The 16,534-nt window shown below is 38.2% G+C and overlaps 1 protein-coding gene across 1 annotated transcript in view; it reads right to left on the bottom strand.

Moving 5' to 3' along the window:
• Positions 1-16,534, bottom strand: part of lamc3 (laminin, gamma 3) — a 137,248-nt gene that overhangs the window by 98,878 nt on the left and 21,836 nt on the right. The window contains exons 3-4 of the mRNA XM_005454536.4: positions 9,432-9,562; positions 6,049-6,215 (exon numbers count right to left, since the gene is read on the bottom strand). Coding sequence (XP_005454593.1) covers positions 6,049-6,215; positions 9,432-9,562 — 298 coding nt within the window. The remainder of the gene's footprint in view (positions 1-6,048; positions 6,216-9,431; positions 9,563-16,534) is intronic.

Below are 16,534 nucleotides of genomic sequence, written 5' to 3'. Positions count from 1 at the left end.
TCATTGGGATGTAATGGGGTGTAGTGTGAAATGAGTATAGTACCATTCTGTACTGGTTAATGGTTTGGTGTTGATTGGAATGAATTGGAAGTCTTGTCAGATATGGAATAACTTTTTTGACTCAAAAAGCTCATACAAGAACTCCTTAGGTATAGATTTTTTTACTTTTGGGGCACACAAAGGAAAAAGAAACTGCATTGACTGAATATGATGGGATATTTTTCTTCCACTGTAAAAATCCCAAATGTTATAAATTTCTACAAAACCATATGAACAATATGACATCTGACTGTGTTACTGTATGTGTAATAAATATTATAACTGTTTCTCAGACTTTGTTATTCTGTGGTTAGAGTTTCAGTGCAGGATTTGGTGACAGTGGTGCAGACTGGTTTGATAGATAAATACTTCACATTGTTTCATATGTCTGTATCAAAGACTGTAGTTTTTCCAGTTCATGAAGTCGTGACCAGACTACTTATTTAAAGAAATTACCAAAATAAAAAGTTTTGACATGTGACCACACATTTAATATAACAGGATTATATAGCTGTATGCAAAAGAAGTAATATAATCCAAGCAGCAAACACACATTTACTTTTTCCTTTTATCATTTATTTAGATTTTAATCATACTTGTACTTTATTTGAACTTGGGATGAAGAGAAGGTAAATGTCAAATGCAAAGGTTTTTATATGCTAACAAATAATTTATTGTAATCTTTCTATTAAAGTCTTTTTGAGATTCTTTTCCTTTGTTTAGCCTAAAGTCGTGAAAAAGAAAGTTTTCACAGGCCTCTATGCAGTCTTCTAGAAACATACACACCATAATTCAATAGCTTGTAGAACTTGACTGCGTGACTGCAAGGTGCCCAAGAACTGTGGCTACAGAACAACCACAAATTACCAATCCTCCACCATTGTGCTTGACAGTTGGTATGAGATGTTTTTGCTGATGTTTATATAGAATTGTTGTGGTTTCCAAAGCTAAGCCATGTTGCCAGGTTTGTTTGAGAGAGAACAGACTTTCTCTGGCAACCAAACAAGCCATACTTGTTCAGTCATTTTGTAATTGTACAATCAGGAGCTTTAATGTTTCACATGCTAACTGAGACCTAGGACTTGCGATTTCTCTGAGCATCGTACAGTCTGACCTAGGAGTGAACTTGCTGTGACATCCACTCCTGGGTAGAATGTGACACTATGTTAACACACATCTAAATGCTCCTGAAAGCAATCTGACAAAACCCTTATGCAGGTGCGCAAACTTACTGATGATCAGTTAATCAACTGCATTTGATTAGTAGCAGCTGGGTCCTGCTTACTCTCTGAATTCTTATGGAACTGTAGATGCTTTCTAGAATTTTGCATGTTCTAAGAAACTGCAGACTAAGTAAGTGTCTTGGTATTAGATGTTCTACACCAGCTTATCATCATTTTCAACTTAGTGTGAAATTAATGTTAGAAGGATTTCTCAACCTGCAATTCCTGATGATGATCTTGACCTGGCTACTTTAAAGCCAGCTAATTTCATGAACATTTAGCAAGTGCTAAAATTACAGCTCGGTTTTCGATATTAAATGTTGACATTTATGTAGGTTTTATGCTAACGTTGTTGATGGTAATACCGTAATAAAACCTTAATAATGCTAAATAGCATGATTATTACCGGGTGCTAGCCACCCATCTTTTTTCACAGCAGGAGTTTAGGGGGAAGAAATAAAATGTTAAGTATGTGATGTATCTACCTTGTTATGGACCTCACGATAGGCATGCAACAAAATGATCACAGTATACAAGCTACAACGGGATCAGCAATAAATCAGCGGTTTAAAAAAAGGGATTTAAAGCATGTACCTACTGGAACAGCCTCAGGCTAAGCCACTTCCAACATCAAGCAAACAACAAAAAATGGTGAAGGCCCAAAGCAACCTGCCCAGGCTATAAATGATTTCAGTCTCAGAGGGGGAGAATCTTGATGAGAATGACGTTCCATTGCACTCCTGATACACACACACACACACACACACACACACACACACAGAGCAAACTGTAGCAAAAGGGTTTGTGTTATTTCTCCACACCTTAAGACCAAAAAAGCAGCCAGGTAAAAAAACTAAACAAAATAAAGTCTGAATTCAAGTTTGTATAAAAAACCAAACTAATATTAAAATTACTCATAAACACACAGAGTCACATTCACATAATACTGAAAAACTCTTGTAAAAAGCCACCTAAAGCTTCCATTTACCACCTGCTATTACTGTTCACACAAGAACAACAGCAAAGATAGCGGTAATAATCGCAAGATTGTCACACTTTTCTTCCTTTTCTTCTTTTAAACGAGGCTCTAAATCTGAAACTCCCCAAACTTTGTGCCCCGTAAAGATCGTAAATTATGACTGATGGAACTGTGACAGTTTTTTAATGTTTTTAAATGGCTGAAATAAAGCTAAGAAGATAAAACAGATGCTTTTTTGTTAATCTGCAAAACAGAAACCAGTCATCTTATTAACAAACCATTTATTTTAATCAGCCTGCTGATATTACTGTCAGCCCTAATTCTATGTCAAACATGATCATCGTCACATGGTATTACAAAAAAAAGGTAACCATACTCTATCTTTAAAACACGATGGGTAATGTGTCAAGTGTCATTTTATGTGGGAAGATTATGCAAATTTTCCCAATTGACCAAAGCATTGTACTGACACATTCCATCCAGGGTCAGCACTGGGTTATTTGGAATGACTGTACTTGTGCTTATTCGTGTTATTTTAAGCATTCTGGTAAATGTGGGTAATCGTTTACTTAACACTGCAGTGCTTTATCTTGTGCTGAAATGGAAAGCCTTTGAGGAATCTGATCCTTTATTCAAACCCACTGCGTGTGCTTACAAACAAACATTGCAATGATTAAGAGACAAATTTAATAAATTGGACTTCAATTGGATTTTCTAGGATGATCATATATGATATGAAGCTACAAGTTAATTATTGGAAAGTGAGCAGTAGCTTAAGTTTTAAATCTCTGTAATATGATTTACTATATGCAGCAAAAGACGTGAGTGCAGAAAATAGGAAGTTAATTAACTGGGTGTCACTTGGTGTTTGTTTTACAAAATTCATGTTTTGTCTTTATTATTGCCGTATTGTTAGCTTTCAAGAGTTAACAAATCTTTAAAGGTCTCATCTGGTGCAGTTTATTTTCAGTTCTAAACGATTATCTGTGAAAAAATATCAATTAAAAGAGACGCTTAACTCACCAGCGTCTTCTGGTATGTTTTTGTTTATTTTTCTTAAACTGGCGTTCTATAATCTGGGTAGCTAATTTTTAAAACATAACTAACAACTAACAACAAGCATAACTTTAATATCTTACTATGTTTTTGTTCTGTTAGCAGCAGCAGCTGTTGTGTGCTAATCAATTTATATTAAGATAATGAAAACCTTTTACATTAAAGTCTATTGAGAAACAAATTTCTGTTGTTATCATTTTAGCTTTTCTACCTGCTGAATTAGAAAAAGTTGGAAAACTAGTTTTACATGGTTTATTACTAGTACCAGTAGAAAAAACTAATAATCATTTTAAAAAAAATCATTTTTCTAACAGCAGTCTTTAAACAATGACCACATCAATCACCATCATCATCAATAAAATGATGTGTCACTCCTACATCTACATAGTGTAACCTCACACCAAACATTTGGGTTCGGCCTCCTGGCTGGCTGCGACCTCTGTCTCTGCCTGTACGGTTTCTCTCTGCATGCTACAGTTTCCTCTCACTGTCCACACGCAAGACATGCAAGTTAGCTTTACAACTTTTAGGTGTGACTAGGGGTGTGAATGGTTGCCTGTCTCTATAGTATGTGTCAGGCCTTTGACTGAATGCTGACCTGCAGGGTGTGCCCTATTTCTTGTCCAGTGTCAGCAGGGATAGATCTCAATCCATGGATGGATGGATGCATTATAAATCCACATTAAATGCAGAAACATGTGTTTAACAAGAATACATCTAAATTCTCTGAAATGATCCACATTGTTAACACATGCCAGTCTACATATCACCGTGAATGTTTGCAAATCCAAACACTGCCCTTGCTAAGATAATGGGTTGCATGGCTAATAAATTACAAAATATATAGAACACCCAATGCCTGCCAGTGAATCATTTCAAAACTTACAGTGTTTTATGTAAAATTATCATAATTGAGGAAAGGACGTTTTTATGTCGTCATAAAACTGGAGATAAAACACCAAATCTTAAACTTTGTACTGCAGCCTATATTATTTTATAGCTCGCATAATAAGGCATGTTTTTTAGTTTATGGGGTAATATATTTTAAAGGAAACTTACCCTGTAAGTCCTTCATTTACAGACTCTAACAAGATTTTGCATCGTGGGCCACATACAACCCACTTTGATCTTAAGTGGGCTGGACAAGTTTAATCCATGTAAAATAAGAAGAGAAGAGTAATTTCAATTGACTGTCTCAGTTTTTCTACATGATAAAGAAACACTATAGTAAATGAAAGACTCAGCACGACACTTTGGGCTTAAACTGTAAGAAATTCATGTGTAAAATTACAGAAAATTCTGATACCTCATTGTGAAGACTGCCCTGTAATCATAAAGTGGCAAGTTTCTGTTCATTCAAAGAAATTTTCCTATTCTTATTATTGTTTTAGCTGTGTACACACTGTAAAGCAAACAGATGTTTCTATAGTACATTGTGAAAAATCAGGAACTTTTCTGTTATGTAATTGTTTATCTATTACTTTTTTAATGTAGTATGAATGGCCGTGGGTGAGGTCTTTATTAGCACAATAAGTTGCTTATGAAAATGCTGTTAATAGTCCAAAATTTATGTCCTCCTTCACATTTTCCACAGCTGTCCAGTGGGCCAGATTGGAGTCTTTTTTGGACCGATTCTGGCCCAAAGACCTTATGTTTGAACCTTCCATTGGACAACAGTACATATGTTTATGTAGACTGTCCAGCCTTTTGATGATGAAGTTTAATAAAATAATATTTTATCAGAAATTAGTTTAAAAACAAAAAAATCCTGTTTTTATTGCTTATATGACTCTGTGTATTTAGTGTATGTTGAGTTTGATTTGCTGATTGTAATCACAAGTAGTTAAAAGCAGTGATTACTGTTTCGGCATTGGGTGGGGCAAACTCAGTCAAAATGAATCTTTTGCCAGACAGAGATGAACAATTACAATGAGCATTTGTTTTTTTGCAATTTCACATTCTCTGGTGCTTTTATAAGGTGTCTATATTAATGCACAGAATTGATTAAGTTGGGTGCAGAAGTCTATTTAAGATGCCATCTGCTCGGAAGCAAGTGCAAGAGTAATTAGAACAAGTCTGCTGCTTAATAGAATTCAGGAAAAAAAAGAAGGGTTCATCGTCAGCAGGATTCAGCTGAAATGCATGGTCTGATAAGCCAAACCCGATAATACTCAGCTAAATCACATATACAAAAGCAACGGTGGGAGAATGCCTGCAAACATTTGTGCATGTGAGCCAAAAATCAAATATACACAAATCTTCCAGGGATCTCTCAGCTGTTTGGCTCTGCAATCAGGCAATTTTAAATACACCAATTTATTTCCTTTACTGGCAACTTTTGCACACAAAAAAAAAAAAAAAAAAAAAGGTCATCTGCGGTGGCAGACGTATTGTTAAATTATGTGTAAAGCTGAGTTCAGCATAATAAAAAATCATTCAGCCTAGAGCGTAATGAAAATCAGTAAAGTTCAGTGATTTCCACGAGGACTTCATGTCAGACTACGCGCTTTTTATCCTCCCCAACAGTGATGAATGGTTGTATTTACTAACTCGCACAATCAAAGACAAAAGGGGCATGTGAAGATATCGAGATTTAAGAAATACTGGGGATTGATGTGAGGTAGCACTGATGGATTAAATGGGATCTCTGACAGCCTGAGAATGTCATTTGAATTTAACACTGGCCCGTGTATTTTCCAGATGGCTGCACCCAGTGGGTTCACGGTGTCACCCCGGGATCAAGCTACTCACTCAAACACTCATTGGCAGAGTCCCCAGTGGCCCTGGCCCAGGGTCTGTCCTGGTAAAAGGGGTGACATCTCTGGCAGTCGGCTCCCACTGTGTGATGTTGGCAGGCGCAGACCAGGTTACCATGTTCTCCCTCAATGCACTCGCTGGCATGGCCGTTACACTTACATCTGAGGGAAACATCGATAGATAGTTAGGTAAAGTCTGCATGTACAAGCTTTCTTTTCTCTCTGTCTTTCTGCGTCTCTTTACGGACACAAATTTGGACACAGTTATGCACACAGTCAGTGGATTTGAAGGCGGAAGGAAAGCGGGAAGGTAGTTCCACCGTAAGAAGTTGTCACTTTCTATTATCCTTCACCGATGAAAACGTGGTCTGGGGTGAGGCAGGGCTTTTATTCCCCTTCAGCAACTACACTTTTCAACTGTGTTAATATGCCACTAATAATACACTCACACTCACCCAGTGTATCAGAAACAGCAACAAGTGAGTGCAGGATCTCTAATATTGGGATCTGCGTTAGTACGTGCAAGAGCATTAACTCTCTGCTTGTTTTTTTAAATTTATAAATGAAATTTTGCGTCTTCAGTAATTTTAATAACTTCCAAAATTAAAAGTCAATATTTGTGAGCTAAACGTGATTGTTTAATTCAGTTTTCATAAGACTGTTATCTGCTAATTTCCTTTCCCCCTGCCTGTGGATTATTTCCTCTGAAGCATGATGACAGCTATGCCTTCCTGTGTGCACTATTTCCTGGCAGTGTCACTGGGTTTGTCAAGTGGCTGTGACAGGGGTACAGGCACTTGTCGCTGAGTGGTAAGCTGTGTCAAATTTAGCCAGCTGTCCCAGAACCAGATGTATGCTTGCCTGAGGCTCACACCCATTCCTTTCCGTTATCTCTGAGGTGCCTCCGATCTACATATTAGACTGCTAGAAGTGAGGTGTGAATATGAGTGTTGATCTGAAATATACTGGCAGCATGTAATGTGTGCACTTTAAATATTCTCATAGATATTTAGACATCTGTCTCATCAGTGGGTTGTTTCCAACATTACTTTATTTCGCTATATTCAAAATATATTTGCTATATTCTGTCTTTACATTGACAAAGTTATACCCCGAAGCTTCCTTATATAACTTAAGCATACCCTGCTGACCACTGAGCAGCTCCGCTGGAGCAACCGAGGTTAAGGGCCTTTCTTTGATGAGACAGAGCAAAGTGCTGTTTTCTCACTTTCCCAGTCCAGGGTCCAAGGTTTTAACTGGCGACCTTCTGGCTGTAAGCTTGTTTTTCTTACCTTTGAGCCACCACAGCTCTTTTTGCACTATTGATATATTGTAGAAAATCTGTAGGATTTTTTTATGGCATCTGGCTTGCTGACTTGACCTGTAGCGTGTGGTGTAAAAACACGTGTACTTAGGCAGAAAGCACCAGTATATGGCTAATGGCCATGTGGCTCTCTTACCCAGGTGCTGTGACATTGGTGGGTAATTTGTCATCCAGCTGAAAGACCCTAAGTGTTTATGACAGATGTCAGATCAACTTTGCGTTCTTTGTGAGGGCTTCATCTCAGCTGCTTAACCGTTCAGTTCTATCTGCACTGCCAAGGTGCAGCCTGGTCTTTGGTACCATGTCCCCTTTCATTACTATGAGTAATAAACCCAAGGATGTGGAAGGAGGATGGAGAATTATCTTGGTTTACTTTCATTTGATGGCAACTTGACAGGCAGAAAGCAGCACAATAGGTTCAGCAGCTTATCTTGCCATGGCCATACAGAGTCATGGTACAGTAAAAAGAAAGTTCTAAGGTTTTATGTATCAGGGCATAGTAAAAACTATCTTATTCTTAGTAAGTTTTTAGATTAGGTAAATTCAAGTTCAGATGAATAAGTACACTGTAAAATTATTTAATTAACAACATTTAAGAATGCAAAAAGCAGTGTATGAAAAGCTAAGCACACCCTTACTGCTTTCATAGAAATTAAGAAGGTAAGCAGCAGCCAGTTGTTGCTGATCAAAGGCATTTGATGAAGTGATCATCAGCAAAAGCAGAAGTTTTGGCAGTTTGCTGGTCCAGAGCATTCAGGTGTGTGTTAACACAACGCTAAGGAGGAAAGACATCAGCTGTGATCTTATAGAAGCAATTGTTGTTGCCCATCAATCTAGGAAGCGTTAAAAGACCATTTCCAAACAATCTTAAGTTCACCATTTTTCAGTGAGAAAGATTTCTACAAGCACAAAACATTCAAGACACTAAGTTGCCAGTCTCCCCAGGAGCAGATGCCCCAACAAATTCACCTCAAGGTCGGACTGTGAAAAAGCTTATCTCAGACTCTACAAGCCTCAGTTAGCATGTTAAATGTTAAAGTTCGTGACAAGAAAAAGACTGAACAAGTAGGGCTTGGTTGGAAAGAGTTGCCAGGAGAAAGCCTCCTCTCTCTAAAAGGAACAATACCGCATGGCTTAGGTTTGGAAAGTTGCATCTGTGAAAACCACAGGACCTCTGGAAGACTTCTCGTCTTGTCTGTCCCAAAAGTGAAGATCTTAGGCCATGATGGACAGCACCACATTTAATGAAAACATTCTTCCTGGTGGTGGAGGGGTGATGATTTGGGTTTGTTGTGTAGCCACACGACCTGGACACCTAGCATTCATTGAGTCACGACGAGCTCCTCTGTATACCAAAGTGTTCTAGAGTCAAATGTGAAATCTGACAACTAAAGCTTGGCCCGAATTGGATCATACAACATTAGTACTGACCATAACAGCAAATCTACAACAGGATTGCTGAAAAGGAAAAGAATCAAGGTGCAATCAAACTTCAACCCGATTAACTGCTATGGCAGCACCTAAAGGGAGCTGTGCATAAATGACTACCTACAAACCTTAATGAACTGAAACAACACTGTTAAGATGAGTGGACCACAGAAAAGGGTTACTGAATCATGGGATAGACCTAGTTTTTCAAACAGTGCTTCTGCATTTAGCCTAAATTTTGTTAAATGAATAGTGACACGAGATAATAAGTTAGGTGCACTTGTTCATCTGAGGTCGTATTTACTTCATTTAAAGACCTACTAAGAACAAAATGCATTTTATCATGTCCTAATACATAAAACCTTAAAACTGACCAACTTATGATATACTGGGTAAAATCTGTGCTTTGCATGCCCAGCCACCTACCCCTAACACCTCAGCCAGGGAATTAGTTTAATTTAAAACACATTTGGCCATTCGGTATTATATAACTCCCTGAAAATCAGATCCTAGTGAAGTCGAAAATTCTAAATTTTCAGGCAACACTAGTTCCCAACATTTATTATTTCAGAAAGTATCAAGCATGGTGACATTCCTTTGGCACCGCATTTTCTGGTGTCTCTTACCTGCCACCCACAGAGAAATCAGAGATGGCATAGAAGTACGAGCGCAGCACTTTAGCGTCCTTGAAAAACTCATCCCCAAAGGTGTTAAGCCTGTCCAAAGAGATGAGCAGGTCAGTGGCTGTCACCCATTCCTGGAAAAGAAAAAAAAGAGGAAATGATACGGGAAGAAGAAAAGATATACAGGGTTAGCCAAAAGGAAAAGAAGAAAAAAATTAATGTAAGAGAACCATCGTCGGGAAGTATGCTGGCTGCTGCCACTCTTGGTGACACAAGAAAGCAGACAAGAAGGTTGCCAAGAGAAAAAAAACACACTGGGCTTTAGTTGAAAGGGGTAAAAGAGACGAGATATATAAAACAGCAAATGTTGACAGCAAAGAAAAGAGAGGAAGTTGGAAAGAAGACATGGTCAAGAAAACTACAGCGTAACAGGAGAGGGAGCGCAGATATGATGGGGAGATAATGAGTATGGTGTAAGAAATTGAGTTAATGTCACAAAGAGGGCTGAAGAAAAAGGGGATTAATGGAGACTAAAGCTGAAATATGAAAAAAAAAAAAACATGAGAAAAGAGACAACATTGCAGCACTGCTTCAGTATAATGGATGGCACTTGGCAAAGCTCCCACCACTGATATGATTTAAGCTCTTCTGTTTGAGACTGCTGCAAAGGTACAGGCAGGATGAAGCAAGAGTGGGAAAAGAAGGTAAAGAGGGATAACACAAACAGTGGAAAAGCTAACGGGAAGTACAATAGTGGGTGCAAGATAAAAGTGAGGCCAGGTAAAGAGAGAACAAATGACGTTTTTTTTTTTTTTAACAGAACAACTTTAAAACAAATAGCTGGAGAGAAACTTTCTTTTTGTTTCTTGGCTAGTTTGGGACTCTGTGGGAGTCCTGAGGAAGCCTGTCATGCTTAATGTTTTGAAGCTTCTCCCCAGAGATGTCTTTGAAGTCTGGCAATGGGAGACGAGGAGATTGGAGCGGATGGGCCTCAGACTAAAAACATGTGTGAAGAGTTCATTCATTCATTTTTTTTTTAATCTCATGTACTACAGTGTGGATTTGCAGAGCTGTAGTCCATCAAGCACCTCTTACCACATAATACAGTACGCTGCCAATTTTAGACGATTGAACATAAAACTGTGTCATTTACATTTTACGTTATACTTACATGACTAAATTACGGAAAATGTTTACAGACATGTATGCTTTACTGTGGATGTATCATTCAAATTTTCTGTAGTGCTGGAGCAGGTTTAACATGTGATCGATATGTGCACCAACAACAGCTAAAGGTATGTTCATATTAACTGTAGGTTGCTTTTTAGTGTTAATTTGCAAATGCTGCGAACAACAGTTCTTTTTATTCTTTGAGTCTGTGTGGCATTGTGGTTTTGGAGAGACATAGTGAGTAGCATGACTTACTACTTTGACCATTTTTGGCTGATTCTGGCAACATGATAGCATCATAACCATGTATACTACAGTCACAAATCTTTACACATGTGTACCGATTATGCACAGAACATGGGTGTGGCTTGAGGTTTCCCATGGTATACCAAATGGCACATATACACATTGGTTGATCAGAAAAGTAGCCATGCTGGTGACTGACTGAATATGGAAAACAATGATATATTAGTATAGAAATTGTACCTTTCTGTAGCTTTTTCTTCACCTGTTTCGTAAATGGATGGCTCATTGTATATAACAATTTTTCAGTAGGTTGTTCTATAGGTTGGTTGGTTGGTTGGTCTATAGGTAGGTTGATCACTTGGTGATCTGGCCAGCCCAGACTACTCTGAATTGCAAAACCCATTAAGAAAATGGATAGATGGATGGGTGTCCAGCCAAAGTTCAAAGTGAACAGGATGCTGACCAGGTTTTAAAACGAGTTTTGCATGTTCCGTATTAAAAGATCCGCAGACTGAAGAGTCTCTAAGAGTATAAAAAATGGCTCCAAAAACACTGGATTGGAATCAATGTAGAATCAGTGCACATTGAGGAAATTTCTATTCCTCTGCCTCTTCATAGTTAGCTTGTAAAAAACCAGAGTTAGGTATTAGTCATGGTCCAGCGGAAGAAAATGGTTAATTGGGAGACAGCAAGAAATGGAAAAAAGGTGACATGCCTGAACCCTCTAAGGCTCTCTTCACAGGTACCTTCTGTGATGTTTCGTAGCTTAAAATAGCCTGAGCAGCACTGCAGTAAAAGTTTAGAACTAAATTATCTTTAGAAGAGCTGCTTCTTGGGGGCTTTCTGGTGCTGTCAGCAGGTCCAGCATCCTCCTATTTCAAAGAAGACAATCTTGGGATTTAGACCACCTGCGTGGTTAGTGCCTGCAGATCCAAGAGCCATACTGCTGTGGCATCAAGTGGTCACAGTCCCCATTTTGAAACATCTGGTGTGAATGCATTGCACATGCTCCTGATTGATTTAACCCTTGCAATAAATGGTCTCAGTATGACTACCAGACGTGGGTCAGCTGTGTCAGTAGACGCTACAAAGAGGACTATTTAGACTGGGGTCAGCAAAGTGCAACTTGTGGTAAAGAATGTAAAAACCTATAATTAACACTTCCTTTTTAAAGAAAAAATGTTTTTTTCTTTTCTTCTTATTAGAGCAACCAGCTGAAGGCTGCTCTAATTAGCAACTGACAACTCAGAATCTCATCTGTCACCAGGCGAGGACAAACTCATTCGCCTCTCGACAGTTTGACCTGAAACGTCTCTTCATGTCTCTATATCTTGTCTTCATATGTTCCTTTCCGCCAGTATTATCGTTCTAGTACACTTCAGATTTCCCATAGGGTTCTGTGCTTTTGCAACCTATTGAGGATATTTGGTAGTAAGAGTAACTAAAATGTGGCAGAACTGCATGCATGCTATTGTTCTGAGGCTTGCTTTATCGATTTTTGCCCCTGCTTGACTCGGCTCTACAGGCTAATGTGCTTTGGGATGACGCTTTATGACCCTGATGCATTGAGAAAACAGATGCTCATTCTTCACTTTGCAGTACGCTACCTGAATATGACTATTTTCATCCATGGCTTCTGAGAGGAGCTGGGAGCACAGGGGATCAGATATGACAGAATATCACACATCCTCTGCAATATGCTTACAAAATGTCTTTGAATCTTCATCTTCTTCTACTTTGTCATCCATGCTACGCTTGTCTAGGATTGGCTTATCTCATGGGTGTGATGCCTTCATAATGTCCTCGCAATAAAAAAAACAAAACCTCCCTGATGCACAGCTGACGAAAAAATGTAAAAAAGGCCACATACATAAATGAAAACAAGCAGTCGTCTGAAAGTCTTCGAGTCAGTTGTACAAAACTCTATTTATAGCATCTTGCACATTTTCTGTCACAAGGAAAAGATTTCTTTTTCTTGACTTACACTCAAAATAGTTGAAGGCTTCCTGAATGAAAACTGATGCTGAGAGTTTTCAAGCATGCTATTGTTTGTTTAAGGCTGCGGGGATAGCAATGCTAATCCCCACAGCAGAAAGACAAACTGGGCATCTGCTGCTAATTTACCCACAAATAGGATATATGGTTTGTTGTTTTAATGCTTTAGGTCTGTTTTTGCCAAGTGGCAACCACTAGGCTGAAAAAAAAACACAAACCTAAAAAAATGCCAAAAAATAGCACTTACTTGGGTAGCTTCCTGAGGCTTAATTCAAAAGCAAGTGAATCCCCATAGACTCCCATGTTAAAACATACACATTTACAATAAGAATGCATAAATTTAAAAAAAAGAAAGAAAAAAGAAAAAAGCTTTTGCCACTATGCTTAATTTTCCCCATTGTTGGAGCAGAGCTGGGTTCAGCTGAGAATGAGCTACTCGTTCTGTGCTTGGCGTCACCTAAGCTAATTTGAGATATGCAAGTGAAATGTTAGTAATGCTGGTGCCTGTTCTAGCATTTTAATGCAATTATCTGTCAAACAATACAGCTTTCTATGGGGTTAACTGTACTAAAAGGCCATCCAAGAAGCCTGTGCTTCTGCTATTTGTTTGTTACTTAGCTGTAATTAGGATTAATCAGTATCTTTGTGATGCTCCTACTCTACATAGTCCATAGATGCACTCTGTTTCTCAATCTTGCTAGCATTATCTGATAACTTAAATATGATTACATACGGAGTCCAAAAACAGAAAAAAAGAAAGACAAAAAACAGCATCCATAAAGGCAAAGTTGAGGCTTCACGATGACAGGTAACAAAACTGAATGGTGACGGCACAGGAAGTACTGCCATATTTTATATACAGCCTATTGTGGGGAAACACTTTTATGTGATCGAGACTTTCAGGGCTACTGGACCAGCCACTTTGTTAAATTAATAAGTAAATGATTAAAATGACTTAACAGTCATTTATACTGAAACACATGCCTTTACTACAGAGGGGCCAGGCTGGTATTTCAGTGATTTTAAATCCCAGCCTCCAACTCAACACACTCATAAATGATCAAATGCTTAAATTAATTCTTAGCATTTTAAAATTCTAACACACATTAAAAGCAAATACTCTTCCATTTATCATAGAGTACAAGACCATTATTATACAGAAGAGTAATTAGTAATGCTCGGTAGAACAGTGTTAATTGTGTAAGAAAAAAAAAAAGCAGATATAGTTCCAAATATCACTTAGTCTACTGAAAGGAAGCGGTTTCTTAGGGTTAATTAGTAGTCAGCCCATAACTTATTATTTGTGCAAAGCACAGCAAAAGCTTAATTAACTTTGATTCTCACTCCCTTGGAATTTTAGTCCACAATGCTACAATGATGCTGACTTAGGATCTGGCTTGTGAGAGTGGCAAAGAGCCAGTCCTTTGCCTAAGACAATAAGCGTGTAATGATCAAATGGGCAGGTTCACAGACATGCATCCGACCACACATAGCAAAGTTGTTTTTTTCATTATTATTATTCCACGCACAGCTTTAAAATGCATCTTTGCTTAGGGGCTTACAACCTTCACCCTCACCTCTAAAATCTCTCTGGTCTTTTCTTCCTTGTCTGTCTCTCCCTTTTTCCCTCCACTTGTCTTCCTCTCTCCCTTCTCCCGTCTTCTTTTCCCGTTTCCTTGAACTCTGAAGCCTCTGGCTGCAGGCAGTGACAGGAAAGGGAGCAGTGTCCCTCATTCCAAAGTTAATAACTTTTTAATTTAATTGCTTAAGTTCACTGTGCCCTCAATATGTATTTTTTCCCCTTTTACTCATTGGCATTCAATGCCGAAGCTCCAATTTGCCACACAGCTTTCTAGAGTGTGAGAGAGAGAGAGGCAGAGAGACAGCGAGACACTGAAGGAGAGGGGATGGACTGGTGGCAGGGGAGACAGACAAACTGTTTTAATGGATGACTGAACAAATTAAATTTGAATTCATACAGCAGCTTTCATCTTCTGCATGATTATTGAAAAAAAAAGAGCTTTACAAACTTGACAACAAGGCTCTCTTTGAAGTAAGCCGTTACTTTAGGAGGTGAGTGTTATTTATTTCAAATAAAAATCTAATCTAGCAGTGAAAACACAGTCCATTAGATCAATGGTGTAGCAGAAAATGCTGTGTGTTTATATGTGGCATGTACACGAGTAAGACAAAAACACCGGCACGTTTAAATGCCGTCTTTTTATTTCATTTTGCTTTGACCGCTCAAAATTGCAGGAGACACTTTCTAAAAGCAGCAGATGAGGCATGTGAAGTCTCTATATCAAGACCGCACACGCCTCAAAAACCGAGGCACAAGTAGCAATAGTGAAAAAGGATTAAGATGCTAATAAAACAGACAGGATGCAATTTCTGTTTTAAGCCTCATGAAAAATGCATAGCTCTGTACAGCCAATACGCAGAGGAAATGGCACACTGACATGGCGCATAGAAGAACAGGAATCATTTAATGCTCTGTTGACAATCTCCTTGTAAAGAGTTTGTTTTCAACCCCTGACACAAGTGCCCAGCCTTTATTAACCTTCCAGGCAAAAGTTTCCCGAGGTTATCTTTCCCCACTGTTATCTTTCACTGCAACATATGTTTAAGAGTTTTTTGGGGGAGGGGTTCCAAAGACAATTTCCAAGAAAAGAGATACATTATATTTACAATGTATCCCTTTTCTTGGAAACTGTCCTCAGTTGAGATGTCTACATGGTCCAGTGGTAAAAACAGTGTCAATAAGACGGACATTATATAGTAGAATATGGCCTATTTTGCACCTCCAGGGTATGCTTTTACTCCATTAGCTGGATCACTGCACATGTCTATAGAAATGCAATGTTGCTACAAACAATTCCAAAAATAACTGGGCAGTATTTGCTCGAGGCATTTACTCTGATTACATCAGTGTTATGAAAAACACATTCTGTCTGAGCAATGGCATTAACAAAAGGGACTGAGGCTTGTTTTATAGATATGGTTTCACACAGGCTAATCACTGATTACATTCGTGATTTAATTTTTTTTTTTCTTCTACTTTGCCTGAAAAATGCGGTTAAGAGTTTGAATTTTTTGGGGCAGGGGGTAGAAAATAAAGCAAGGTGAAGCCAAGTGGCAAGCTTACTGAAATGTTTATTTTAGATGTATTGCATGCTCCATAAGATTATACTGTATTTTTGATTGAATAAAGTCTGTCCTGCATTTTTCTGTACAGCACCTTAATCCATCCTTCCATTTCCTTCTGCCTATCAGGGTTGCAGAGAGACTTTAGCCTATCCCAGCTGCCATGGGTGAGAAGACAAGTCGCCACTCTGTCCCAGACATACAGACAACCATTCACTCGCAAGTTAGCATAACCCAACTCCATGCATATTTTTGGACTGTAAAAGCCAGAGTACCCAGAGAGAATCCATGCAATTGGATTTGAACCCAGGACTTTCTTTTTAAACATGCTTTCAGATGTTTGTAGTGCATAGACAAATTCAAAGTGCAAGCTTTTATCATTTGCCCCATTGAAACCCATTTTAATATACTTTTGAGTATTTTATTTTTTTCATTTTTTACTTATGTGGATATATATGTGTATAGTATTTATTTAAGTATTTAGTAAATTAGTTTAAATGTCTAGTAATAATTATCAAATGAAAAAATTATGTAAAGTTTATTTGGTTTTC

Source organism: Oreochromis niloticus, linkage group LG7 (genome assembly GCF_001858045.2).
Source record: "Oreochromis niloticus isolate F11D_XX linkage group LG7, O_niloticus_UMD_NMBU, whole genome shotgun sequence".
NCBI classification, from domain to species: Eukaryota; Metazoa; Chordata; class Actinopteri; order Cichliformes; family Cichlidae; genus Oreochromis; species Oreochromis niloticus.
The sequence above is the reverse complement of the archived record's forward strand: the minus strand, read 5'-3'. Positions and strand labels throughout refer to the sequence as shown.